The sequence below is a fragment of the Pempheris klunzingeri genome, chromosome 4 (assembly GCF_042242105.1).
Source record: "Pempheris klunzingeri isolate RE-2024b chromosome 4, fPemKlu1.hap1, whole genome shotgun sequence".
Classification (NCBI taxonomy): Eukaryota; Metazoa; Chordata; class Actinopteri; order Acropomatiformes; family Pempheridae; genus Pempheris; species Pempheris klunzingeri.
The window spans coordinates 26013781-26026621 of NC_092015.1; the positions used below are offsets into that span (position 1 = coordinate 26013781).

Here is a 12841-nt window from a genome sequence, read left to right on the forward strand (position 1 = left end):
AAATGGCTAAATTACTATTATAATTATATGTAGACTATTTTCACTGCTGTATCTTGTTGTCAGGCAGCCACCTGACTCCATTGACAAGCACAGCAACATACTGTGCTGCTGTGGATGGGGGCAGCTCCGTGTGGTAAAATTACAAAGTGTATCGGGACTCCTGCCTGGCTCTTCAAAGTGGGAGCATGCCGACTGCCATCTACTGTAGGTAGTAGATTTAATATGGAGAAGATCCTCATACAACAAATCCAAACTATCCCAATCTTAAAGGTGTCTTGGAGGTGACAATGCAATTATTACTGAACTTGGCCTTCCCCAAAAATATGCCACATTTGAAATGAAGTCCAACCTTCTTGACGAAGAAGATAAAGGTGCCGTTGTGTTTTATTCTGTGAACCTAAAAAACCTCCAAGGATGCTGTGTTGTTGTCCACAGTTTTATCGTTGTTATGGTGAAAGTCCTCGCACCAACAAATTCCCTCCTCTGTCCCACAGTCTCATTCTTAACCCTGTCTTCCTTCACTAACCACTAGATTAATTGCACAATGATTCTTTCAAACACTCCTTCCTTCCTTCACTCCCACTGTGCTGCCACACTCGCACACAGAAAACAGCAGGAAAAGGTGTGTGCTGAGCTCCCTCCTCTACCTGTTGTTGTATGAATGGCTGTTTTTAAGAGGAAGGTAGAAAGAGCCCCATCTTATCTGTTCCGGGCTCACAGCACTGCACTGCTCCCAATCATTGCGTGATCATGATTCATAATTGAGTGATCATCTTTTTACATTTTCTTCACACACAAACACACACACACACACACACACACACACAGTCAGGGAGCTCATTAGCTGAAGTGAGTGGTGGCATGCTGGGCTCCAACAGTGAAGCTCCTGGTTGTTTGGGGTTGACCGCTTGGACTGTAGCCAGGCGCGTGCGTGTGTGTGCGTGTGTGTGTGTGTGTGTGTTTGATATCAGCTCTCTAGTTCCATTCTTGTATATCATAGCCTCTTGTTCTCTCATTTGGGGTCCCCAATATGTCTTTCCCTGACTTGGGTGGCATTGCGTGTGGTTTGATGCCAACTACACACAAGATAGCAACACACACACATGTGCACACACACACACACACACACACACACACACACACACACACACAAACTCTTGTCTTTGCCAAGTGGCCTTATATTACCTTTATACAAACAATGACTTTGCCAACCTTTGTACTACAGTGTCACTTTAGTTTTTTCTTCACTTCACCGTGTGTGTATGTTGTAATGAGTTATTTGTCCCTTTAAAAAAATAAATAAATAAAAAATGCAATGATGGTATTCAAATGGAACTCAAATGTAATTCCTTCCTTTTGTGTAAGATAATATAAATCACAATGATACACCAGCTATTTTTGTATTATTCAAACAAGAAAAACTCATATTTTAAGTAGTTGTTTGCCACGGCACATTTTAGAGCTGAGCAAATGAAGTTTTCCTGTGGAATTAAATAAGTAAATTAAACATTCATAAAGAGAAAATGTGCACAGTACACCAAGTTAGAGCAATAAATCATATATGCAGAGAAAGGTTTTATGATCTGAGTGTCTTGAGAAAATTCTATGACCCATGACTTTGTGAAACTGCTACAAATACATGGTAGTAAAGTTGGACATGAGGTTATTTGTCTAAGTTCCTGAAAATGTCACTTTTCTGAGAGGTTTATTTTAGTCACCTATGATCTCTTCTCCCCTGTATGGGCTTTAATTAAAATTTCAAAAGAAAAGACTTGAAGAGAAAAGTAGCTGATGTAGATTAATTTACCTTGCCAAATATCGCACTCTATTGCATCAAAAACAGGTCAAGGACAGAGGCAGGACTTATCTCTCACCCCTGTTTCACCTGCTATCTCACCTAATTTCAGTGTCATTACACAAGGTCAATTGATCTCTGAGGTCTTGGCAAAACTGTCACTTTTTAATAGCAGGTTAGTCTTTGAACTGTGTTTCTTCCATGTTAAATGTGGAGTGGAATTCCATGTTGGAAAATCTTTCATAGCCTCTCAACAAGTAACACTATTTGGTTCCTTGCTTCATAGTCTCTCATGGGTCCAATGACTGATATGCTTCATATCGAGGCTAGAATCATTCGTCACCAGTGCCCTATCCTTGCCCCAATGGCCAGGACAATGAGTCCAGGACAACCCGTTCATCTGGGATCAATTAACCCAGGCAGGCGGGCTGAGCCGAGCGCCCGTTTCTGACTATGCTCAACATAATGATAGGCTTTCAACCAGTAATGCCTTTGTTCTGGATGGGTCTGTTTGTTTTCTTCCTCTAGTCAGATGCAAGTTTCAAGGGGGTGCATCTGAGAAGGTCTATTTCTGCCCTCTTGTTTTCGGGTCTTTTGAGTTTCCGTTGCGTTTGAAGTCTTGTTACTTAATTAAAACTTAGGGTTGGCGATCATGAATGTGGCCGAGAATGCCATGCAGAATGGCATCTTGGGTAGAACAGCGGTTGGCATTTGATGTCAGAAACCCCAAATCGCTCCCCAAATGTTTCCCTTCTTGATTTTTCCTCTGTTTACCACTGTTTGTGTTCATTCTTTCCCTATTCTCATAATGGACTTTTACATGGATCTGGCGGTTTTTTTGAGACTTGTCAGTAAATAAATCCTTTCTGCCGAGTACAGCTGGGCATTGGGAAATTATTTTTGAATTGAAATGAGCTCCACATTTTTAAGATCAATAAATCATCAAGGAACTTTTATTCTCAGCGGGCCTTTTTATCTATTTCTCAAAGGTAGAATGAGTAGGATTTTCCTAAAAAGCATCATACATTAATAATCCCTCTCAATCATCACTTCTGACCCATTACAAGTGTGTCATGGTGTATACTGCTGCCCTCTGCCTGTATAACCTTATGTTGTTGTGTTCAGGATGTGTACAGCCCACAACCAATACCATCCAGGTGCTAGATCATAAGCACAGCCAAGAAGAAGCTATGTAAATGCAATGGACAGTGCTGGAAAAAAATGCAAAAATGGTAGCTGATAAAACTCTTTTCCAAACAAGAGTGCATTTGGGGCTGACTTTCATATGCTGGTGAGCACTCTATCCTTAACAAACACAACTGACAAATCCTACTTGATCTGCCTGTAAGGTGAAGTTTGGTCTGATTGCGTTTTGGTCCACATCACGGGTTACAAAAGTGTTTACGCAGGTGCATAGTGTTGAGCTAATGCTCAGAAGTATGCTTAAATACAGTACCATTCAAACACACCTCCTCATTCAATGGTTTTTAATAATGAAGACATCAAAACTCTGAAGGACCACTTAGGGAATGATGTCGTGAATAGTAAAAATAAAGAAAAACAATTAGAAGGTGTGTCCAAACTTTTGACTGGTACTGTATGTCAAAAGGCATTAAAGCTGCAGTAGGCTGAAATCTGGAAAAGGCTCCTCTCTCCCTCTGTCATAAGCCCATCTCAAACATCCCAACCGTAACTGTGATCACAATGTTGGCACACTGTACTGTCCTGTTTTCTTTGCAAACGTGGATAAGTAAAGTGAAAATGATTTGCTTGTAAAAGCTAACTGGAATTAGCTGCAGCTCTCGGCTACTATTAGCAATGTTCACATAGTCACTCAACCCCGGCTTTCACAATACATCTACGGGCAGGACGTTACAGACAACTGCAACACAATTGGATATTAACAGAAAATTAAGTTGGAAGCTTCAATCATCCCAATCTAGGCGCCATTATGTAATGTTACAGAAACATGAACCTGAATTAACTGCAGGCTTTGGCTAATGTTACAGTCAGGAAGAGGCTAAACTATCAGCTTATCAGTCTTATCAGCAACATTCAACTTAACCACTCACCACTGCTTTCATTGTAAATCTACATACACACATATTGATGTATTATGAAAGGTCTTATAATATAGCCCTGACACAACCTAATACCCCCCCCCCCCCAATGAAGTTGACTTGTGTTTTATTGCGTTTATTGTCTTCCTTTCTTTTAGACTCTCAGGTTGATAAGTCCGTCTTCCTCTGGTTGGGTTGCTTTGCAGTGTGGACAGATACTGCCAATGCTGGAATAGCAACTTTTTCAGCAGGAGACACTTTATCATTGAATCAGGTTTTCACTGATATCTGAAGGGACATGCGCGTACATCTGCATTTGGAACACACTTTCTGAGCGGCCCGTGATTGGCCACATGCTGGCTTTTTTAAAGCTTGAAAGCCTTGCCAAAAGAAGGTGCAGAAGTCAAGTTTTCTTTCAGAGCACACAAATTACAACATGCTGATAGGTTATTATGTCATTTTTGCCCAATTACACCAAAAATAAATTGGCTTCTTAAGCTTTAATGGTACAAAACTATGTAATCAGTGCTTGAAAATAAGGTTTTAAGTCATTTACACATAGAAGTCTGTATAATGAGATGATTTGCTGCAGAATTGTTACAGAATTTTTGTTGGTCTTACTTGTATTAATTGCACAAGAATCAGCTGATGGTAGCATGTTCATGGTGGAGAGTCAACTTATGTATAGAAAGAAAGGGGATGTGTTCCGTAAAATAAAGTTTTGGCTTACAACATATTCACCTTTTAGTTCTTACCTAATTAATGGCACAAACAGGAGACAGGATTCATTAAGCAGTGGAACTGATGAGCACAATTTCAATCAGAATCCATAATATCCAACACTGGTGAAGCATGGCCACTTCTGAGTCTGGGATCTCACCTCAGAGCTTTGTGCCAACTCATAACTCGCTGACAGACACAGGGACACTCTCCCTTGCTGTGCTCTCTTGCCCCACCAGAAAAGTCCATCATCTCTTTCCCGGTTCAGTTAAGCCACCTTAAGCACAGAGCTCTCAAAAAGCCTGAGTCAGGCAGTTTTAGGTGCTCTCCACTGAAGGAGCAGTCTGTGGTGGTGGGGGGGCTCCTTTTCATCGGTTCTTCAGAGCTTTACTATACATGGATAAATAAGGTCATGTTAGAGTGGCAGGTGGTCCATTAAAGTTCATGGCTTTAGCACAAATGCACACAGTTCCCAGTAGTGAACTTCCATAAAGAAATTTGGAAGCATCCTGCTTGCTTCTCATATGTAGAAATCAACACGAGCCTACACCAACAACTTGAAGTGCTCAAATTATGCAGATAGGCATCTATAGGGGACACATTTCAAGCTGTTGCTGGCCTCAGACAGCCTACTTATGGCCAAGTTCTGAAACACAGATGGTCACCTACCTGGCTTAGGCATGAACACATGCTTTTTCAATTTTCTTCTCCCTTTCCAATGAAAGGGGGTCTTGGACATTGACCATCCAGTAAGCAATTTGTTTGAAGAATGCTCAAGCTTTAAATAGGGACAGCAATACTGCTTTCAGGCTTGTGCAATTTTTAAGTGCAATAAGCTATTTGATTTTGAGAAATACTGTTGAATGTAAATCAGTTTGGGTCATGCCTGATCCATTCAATAAAATCACAACTGTTGCTGATACTAGCGCTGATGCCAGTGACAGAGACTGCTGGAATTGTATTGACCTGCGATACGATTGGCAAAGCTTTACAAATACCAAGCATGTTTGATATGGATAGGACTTGTTCCTGAGAACTGCAGCCCTGTCTTGAACAACAGTAGCAAGCCTGTTCACAGCATGGTGCTGGGCCTGTCAAACTCTTGATCAAACTCTACTCTTTGTTTGATCTGAGACCATCTCAAATATGACTTGAGCCCATTCTATCTGTGAATTTATTTAGGTTAATGTCCTTGATATTGTGTATTGACTGACTATGCAATTTAAAATCATGTGTTGCTGTCATCCAAACGGGTGTGATCATTGACCCCAGTAAAACAGTGGTGAACTACTGAGGATTAAAGTTCACACAAATTTAGTGTGTGTGTGTGTGTGTGTGTGTGTGTGTTTGTGTGTGGCTAAAAATATCCGGCCTTCTGTTTATATGCATGGCAGACGGTGTTTATAAGGTGCCAAGTGAATATCTGTCATCATTCACAGTTCAGCATTGTGAGTGTGTGTGTGTGTGTGTGTGTGTGTGTGTGTGTGTGTGTGTGGGTGCACCTGCCTGTGTGTATGATATCTAAACACTTCAGGCCATAGGGGTCACGTTCCAAGAAATGTAGACCTGATGCAAGCTTCTCCTTTATCCTGACACCCAAGGAAATTTAGTGAATCTGGACATTTGATTATTAGAACACAAACAGCAACGTACCTTTTGCTTTGTAAATATAACCATATAAGTCTCAAAGTAAAAAACGGAAGTGCCTTTGTTGTGACATGGAAAGAGTATGCATTTTGTCAAGGTCACGCCAGTATTTATATTTTAAACTGATGGTGAATGTTGAAACTTTATACCATGTGACCTAGCTAATTTCAGATGTAGCCTTCGTCTGCGCTCTGACATCACAAGACAGAGTTTGAGTCATATTTAGGTGACTTCATCCTCATTTCATGTCAATTTCTAGTTGTCTAAAACCCAGTTGGCAAACAATAACAACTTTATGAAACTTTCAGACAATGTATTTAGCCTTACTGCAGTAAACTAAGTGCAACACATTGAATGAATCCCATTTTTTTTTCATCCTTACAAGAGGAAGACATTCATCTTTGCCTTACATGTTCAAAAGATGCGTTAAAAACACATAGCATGACATCCATCCAAACATCCATCCAGACAAACACAATAGAAGCACCAGGTATTCATTCGATGGTGAGGTTTGAGTCGGGGTTAGATAATAGATATGATGTGTGGTGTGCTGAGATTAAAGAGTGGATGTCCTTACTGATTAAGATATTTTATGGCAACAGGGACAAACAATTTTCTATAGAGGTTTTTCGTTGCACAGGGGACTCTGTACCTCTGACCTGAATGCAGTTGCTGAAATGAGAATTTAGATGGTGGATTTTGGACTGCTTTGCCATGGTGATAGGACAGTTGGGTTTGTTTGCAGCCAGTAATTGGGCTTCCCAGCTCGACTTCTTTGGAAAGCTTTGTCTTGCTTGTATTTATGTGCTCGTACCATGACACAATATAAAAAATTAGTATATTTTCAATTATGAATTTGTGAACTCTGCTTTAAGTGCACTGGCTGACTTCAAAAATCCTCCTCAGTATTATGCAATAGGAAGAGTCTTTGCTGGGCTTTTTTGGGTTCCACGTGATCTGTGAATGTACAGGATTAGTCTAAGACGGTCCTTAGGTACTTAAAGGAGCTCACTTGCTCCACCTTGAGGTTATTGAAGACACTCACATTATGTGTCCTTACAAACTGTAAAAGCTATGTTTTAGCACCACGGCAGAATGGGTCAAAATGTTACCTCATTTTTAGCCATGTTACCGACATTGGCTCTACCAGTGGCCAATGGCATGGCAGGTCGGCTGCTCGATTTGTCCGTCAGTAAACTGCTTTGGTCCCATCAGAAACACCTGACATGCAGTCTCAACAACTATGACGTGGATTGCCATGGACATAGACATTCATGTTCTCCGGAGGATGCGTCCTGCTGAATTTACACCACCAGCAGGTGTGACATTTTTGGTTTAGGGACAATTTAATTTGTATTTTTTTTACAGCTGTTGGATGGTTCCCTATGCATCTGTTGCAGATATTAATGGTCTTGCTGAACTTTGCAGAAAACATGACTTAGAAAAGGATCACCAAAGCCCCATTGTTGCTATTGTTTGTTTTTAGGTCACCCTTTTGCTTTGTGTAACTTCTGAGGCTGTAAGGGGAGTGGTTAGTTCCAGGCTCCAGCACTATTGGGACTGCACTGAAGATGTGCCACTGGGAAGATAATCCAGGTGTGCAGGAATATAAATTTTGATTAACATGGTTGTTTGAGTGTGGAATTTGTCTCCTTAATTCATTAATTAATATTAATATTAATATTGATATTTTGTTTTGTGTTCAAATTCCATTTTAGTCAACTTTTTGTCAGCATATACGAATATTTCATCTGCTTTGTCCTGACAATGTCTTGTCTTCGTCAAAGAAAACAGGTTGCCGATCGTTTTTTTTTCAATTGTAACCGTAATTATCATATTTCTTATTTAGGTCATACTGATGATGACACCAACACTTAAAACACCATCAACAAAGGAAAAACAGGTTGAAGCTTGTGCGTCATTTCATTTCAAAATGAAAATACACTGTAGCTACTGTAAGCCTTACAAACGCAGCTGAAATGTACCTGACAGCCTGCAGTCTGTTGGAAAAAACCCTGCAGATTTAGTTCCATTGTTGGTTCTGTTCAGTATGACCACATGTAGTCTGACACCATCTTTGGGTCCTCTCACAAGCAGACAGACTCGTATGAAGTCAGATGGGTTAGCGCTGTGCGTTTCGGAAAGAGTGCTGTACTTTCAATTGCCTGTTTCCCCGCTCACTGTGGGCTTCGACTGTGCGCCACAGGATTTGGACTTTGAAGAGTAATGGCTGTAATCTGGGAAGTTCAAATGTACTGTGAGCTAAATTTTGTCACAGTCAGATCAGTTTTGCAGGACTGATTAAATAGTAGTTATTGCATGAATCCAAAGTGGCTGGCTAATGATCTGGCACAAATGATATTCTTTTATATTTATGTTTGTTTCTTATAATCCCAGGAAAATAAATGTATCTGGTCATTAGATATTCAGATTGAGAAGTTTTTCAGGTATAGAAGTTGCAGTAATGTTGCTACCTGTAGGGCCTCCATCTGGCCAACCTGTAATGAGGCAGGTTTTGACCTTCTTTCGCTGAAGTGCAGAACATCCTGTGCTAAGAAAACCCTTAGGCTCCATGTGTCGATATGGAAATAGTGATGTTTGATGGTTGTTATTACTAATATCCAACGTTTGCCATCAGAACCTGAGTCATGCTGCTGAAATCAGCGTTGATGGCCTTGATTGACCTGTAGAGTGTTTTGAATATGTTGCTGTGTTGCTGAGGAAATCATTAGTGCCCTTGTTCCTGCGCACCATCCTGGAGCATGATGGGAGGGGGAGCTGGTGTATGGGCGGTGCTTCCTGTCTTGTACTGCTGACTTGACTTCTTTTGTGTGTGTGTGTGTGTATATATTTATGTGTGTTAAAGAGTGTGTATGTAGTTTCGGGATGAGCGTGTGTGTGTGTGTGTGTGTGTGTGTGGGTTGTTATGCTGGGGTCACAGTTAAGGTTCAGACTTGACCAGTTTGGCTCAAGTAAGAAGTTATTGGGTTCATTGCTGATACTGTGAGGGTGTGTGTGTGTGTGTGTGTGTGTTTCCTTAAAGTCAAAGGATAACTTTTACAACTTTACAACTGGGGGTACTTTACAGAATAAGAGACAGAGGCTGAGAGACAAAGAAAGATGTTTCTGCACTTTGTGCTATTCAGTATTGCCCCACACTGACCTGTTGGCTGAGCTCTGACCTTTAGAGGGGGTGATGGCCTCGATGCTTCAGAAGTCTTCCAGGTCATTATAAGGTTAAAAGAAAAGGGAACACAGCGGGTCGGCAGCACTGCACTGTGGCCACATCCACGCTAATACGTTTTCCTTTTAAAACACATAACTTTGCCATGTTTATGCCTTGCCTCCACATTACGTTGGTGTTTTCCAACCCCATTGCATATCTATTTTTCAGTGCTGGTAGAATTGCAACCAAATAAGATAGAGCAATAATTCTTTTTGCCAGAGGAGTTACACTTTTATATCACGCTTTCAACGTGTCCCAGAGCGCTGTTTCTTTCCACTTATGTGTTTGCAGAAATCCAGTATAAAGCACACACAACGAAAACATTATAATCCAGACCGCGGATATCACGTTGTGAGCATGAACTATCATGTGGTTTTCTTATTTAGAAAAATATGTGTAAAAAAAACCAAAAAAACTCTATGTCTCTATGCATGTTATTATAAACTTGGGATATAAAGGTTGTATTGATTTATAGCAAATTAAAATGATCCAAAAAATGGCATTACAGCATGTAAAAATGTAAAGATATGCTCTGGCTTGTTCTATGGTGGCTATTAAGGGGTTAAAACCAAGGCTTTACCCCGTTTTAGTTTGAAAATTCAGCCATTGTGTTTTACGCTCGACTGGTGGAAATGGAGACCGTTAAACGATAACTCATGTTTGCTCCTTGATTGGATTTGATCAGTCACAATGCGTCTTTCCCTTTTACTGACTTTCAGCAACAGTTCCACCTTTTCGCCAGACCGAGCAAAGAAATATCTGGTCTCATTTTTCGCCATTGCTTTTCCTCCATAGTATGTTCTGCAGCTAAGCAACCAACCACCGAGCAGGCAATCTGCTTCCTGTTTACACCGCCACACGCATGCCCGGTGTACGTGAATGATCATGTGATATGTGTTTTCAGGCATGTTAGTATGGACAAAGATTATTTCTAAAACCGTGCTAAAACACTTTTTACACACTAAAACACATTTTAAAAAGAAAGTGTGGATTTAGCCTGTATCTGTCTTTGCTACTGTTCCTCCCTCTACCACACCAGTCTCTACATCCTCCTGTTTCTTTCACCAACTCACTTCATATTTCATTATCAGAGAAGATGCAGTACGGTTGTTTAAATGTGAAATGAATTAATTGCACCTCTGGAAAAATTCTCTGCTTGCTGAGAGCGTGTGGGGAATGTTTGTGTGCATCGAATATACATGAGCTAATGCCCTTACTGTGTCTGTTTCCAGATGTATGGGCGCTACACCCAGGAGCTCGGGGTGTACGCCAAAGAGGAGGCAGCTCGGCTGAGGGAGAGCGGGCAGAGGCGATCAGTCAGCGACCGGAGCCGGACCCTGGACCTGCTGGAGTATGACAAGGGACGCTGTGCCAAGTGTCGCAGTAAGTTTCATACCACATGGTCAGCACTGAGGGGGATGGATGAGCAACAACTGTTCAAACAGATCCACTTGAAATTTAAACTAATCCTGTCAGCATATGTTAAGTTACGCAAAGTTTTTATATTTTTGGATAGAATTCCCCAGAATATGTGTGGCAGCTTTAGGTGGATTTAATATGGATGCAAAGATGCAAACCAATGTCAGAAGAAGTCAGTCGCATCATTGCAATTACAGAAATAATCATTTTATATGCTTAAATAGCTCCTCATTAAACCCTTAATAGTTCTGGATGAACCGTTAAAAGAAGGTAAGAAAACCTGATACGCGTTAAATCAGCAAGATTCAACCTTTTCCAGCCAGTTTGTGTTTTAAGAAGTGCAGAAATGTGGGTCATAATTTCACTGCCTAATCAAAAACCCTTGATTCCAAAAACTTTCCTATTATAGTTCAGATTCATAAAATACCACGCTGCGTAACAAGCACCCACACATCATCTCCGCTCAGCACCGCAGCAGTGGAGACTGTCCTATCCGTACCACTTTATATGTGGCAGTAACACATGTGGAGCAGCTGAAATTGGCTTCAGTTTGAAAGAAAACGTTGCATTAACAAGCCTTTCGGCTTTTCACACTATCTTCATTACCGTGAAATAAAGTCATCCTACAACTGCAGTTTTTCCCCTTAAAATTTTAATACAGTGTGCTTCTCGGCCAGCAGCATTTTATCTAGTTCTTTACATCTCCTCTTATGTGATATACCGGGCTTGTCTGGGATATTTTAAAGCTCTTGATAACGAGGTGTGCCATGGAACACAGTGCTCTGCGGTACTAAAAAGGTCAGGGACAGTGCTTCACTCAACCTTTCACATGTATTTTAATGTCACTGAACATCAGATTTTACAGTTAGTCTGAGCACCAGTCTACTGATTGGACAGCTGCTCGGGGTCTCAGGAGCCCTTCTGATGGAGCTCCACACCTGACTGTCCCTGTGGCATCATTAAGAGAGTTGACTCTAATCTGTGAGGCTTTTGGAGACCAGTTATCTGAAGTTTTCTTTTTTGTTCAGAATCACCCCTCTAATGGTCTTTGCTGATCACTCCAGTTCAGAAAAGTCAGAGAACATCACAGCTACAGTGGTAACTTTTAGGATTAGTAAGTGCATTATATCATCCCCATTAGGAGAACTAGTAACAGGACACACTCCTGAGCCAGCTGAAGCATTACTGCCCAAAGGGGGAACATCAGTTGAACATTGCCTTTAGTGTTGGAAATGTACTACGAAAAGTACTTGGCTGGTCTAAAATAGACGTAGTGCCTTGCTGCTTTTCGCTCTGGGAGCATTGATCATGTTGAGCAGTGGGAAAGAAAGGAGGGGAAATGCTGCAGCGCTGAACAATCGTCACAACAGAAATCCTTTGCTGTGGATGTGTGTATGGCATTTAGTGCACGGCTGGAAAACAGTCCCCCACTTTGTCTTTGTGCTGCTGGTGGTGATAGTAATAATAATTAAGTGTGTGTGTGTGTGTGTGTGTGTGTGTCAAAAGATAATGGGATTAGATAGGATTGTGTATGGGATGCATACAGTAACAGGATAAAAACGCTGTAAACACAAGCAGGGAATGTCATTCAGATGCATGTGGAAGATGAGAGATGGTGTTTTACTTACTATCTGCAATTGATGGTGGTGTGTGTGTGTGTGTGTGTGTGTGTGATGTTGTGTGTTTGGGGTCATGCTTTGTTTATACAAAGATCCATCTTGATAATGAGATTTACATCACCACACTTGCTCTCTCTCTCTCTCTCTCTCTCTCTCTCTCTCACTGTCCTTCTCTCTTTTTTGTCCCAACATCTCTCCATCTCTTCTTTTCTCTTCCCTGCTTTAAATGATCATTTTGTTGAGTGATCAGCGCAGAATCAGAATCTGAAAGTTTTAGTGTCATTGCACCAAGTAGTGCAATGAAATTTTGCTGTGCTAAAAAACCCTAGAAATAACATTATGTATCATGTACACA

General features: G+C 41.0%; 1 protein-coding gene across 2 annotated transcripts in view; it reads left to right on the plus strand.

The window, feature by feature from the left end:
• Positions 1-12841, plus strand: part of clcn2c (chloride channel 2c) — a 141693-nt gene that overhangs the window by 34942 nt on the left and 93910 nt on the right. For both annotated transcript variants that reach the window (XM_070828773.1, XM_070828774.1), the window contains exon 2: positions 10681-10831. In XM_070828773.1, the coding sequence (XP_070684874.1) occupies positions 10681-10831 (151 nt within the window). The remainder of the gene's footprint in view (positions 1-10680; positions 10832-12841) is intronic.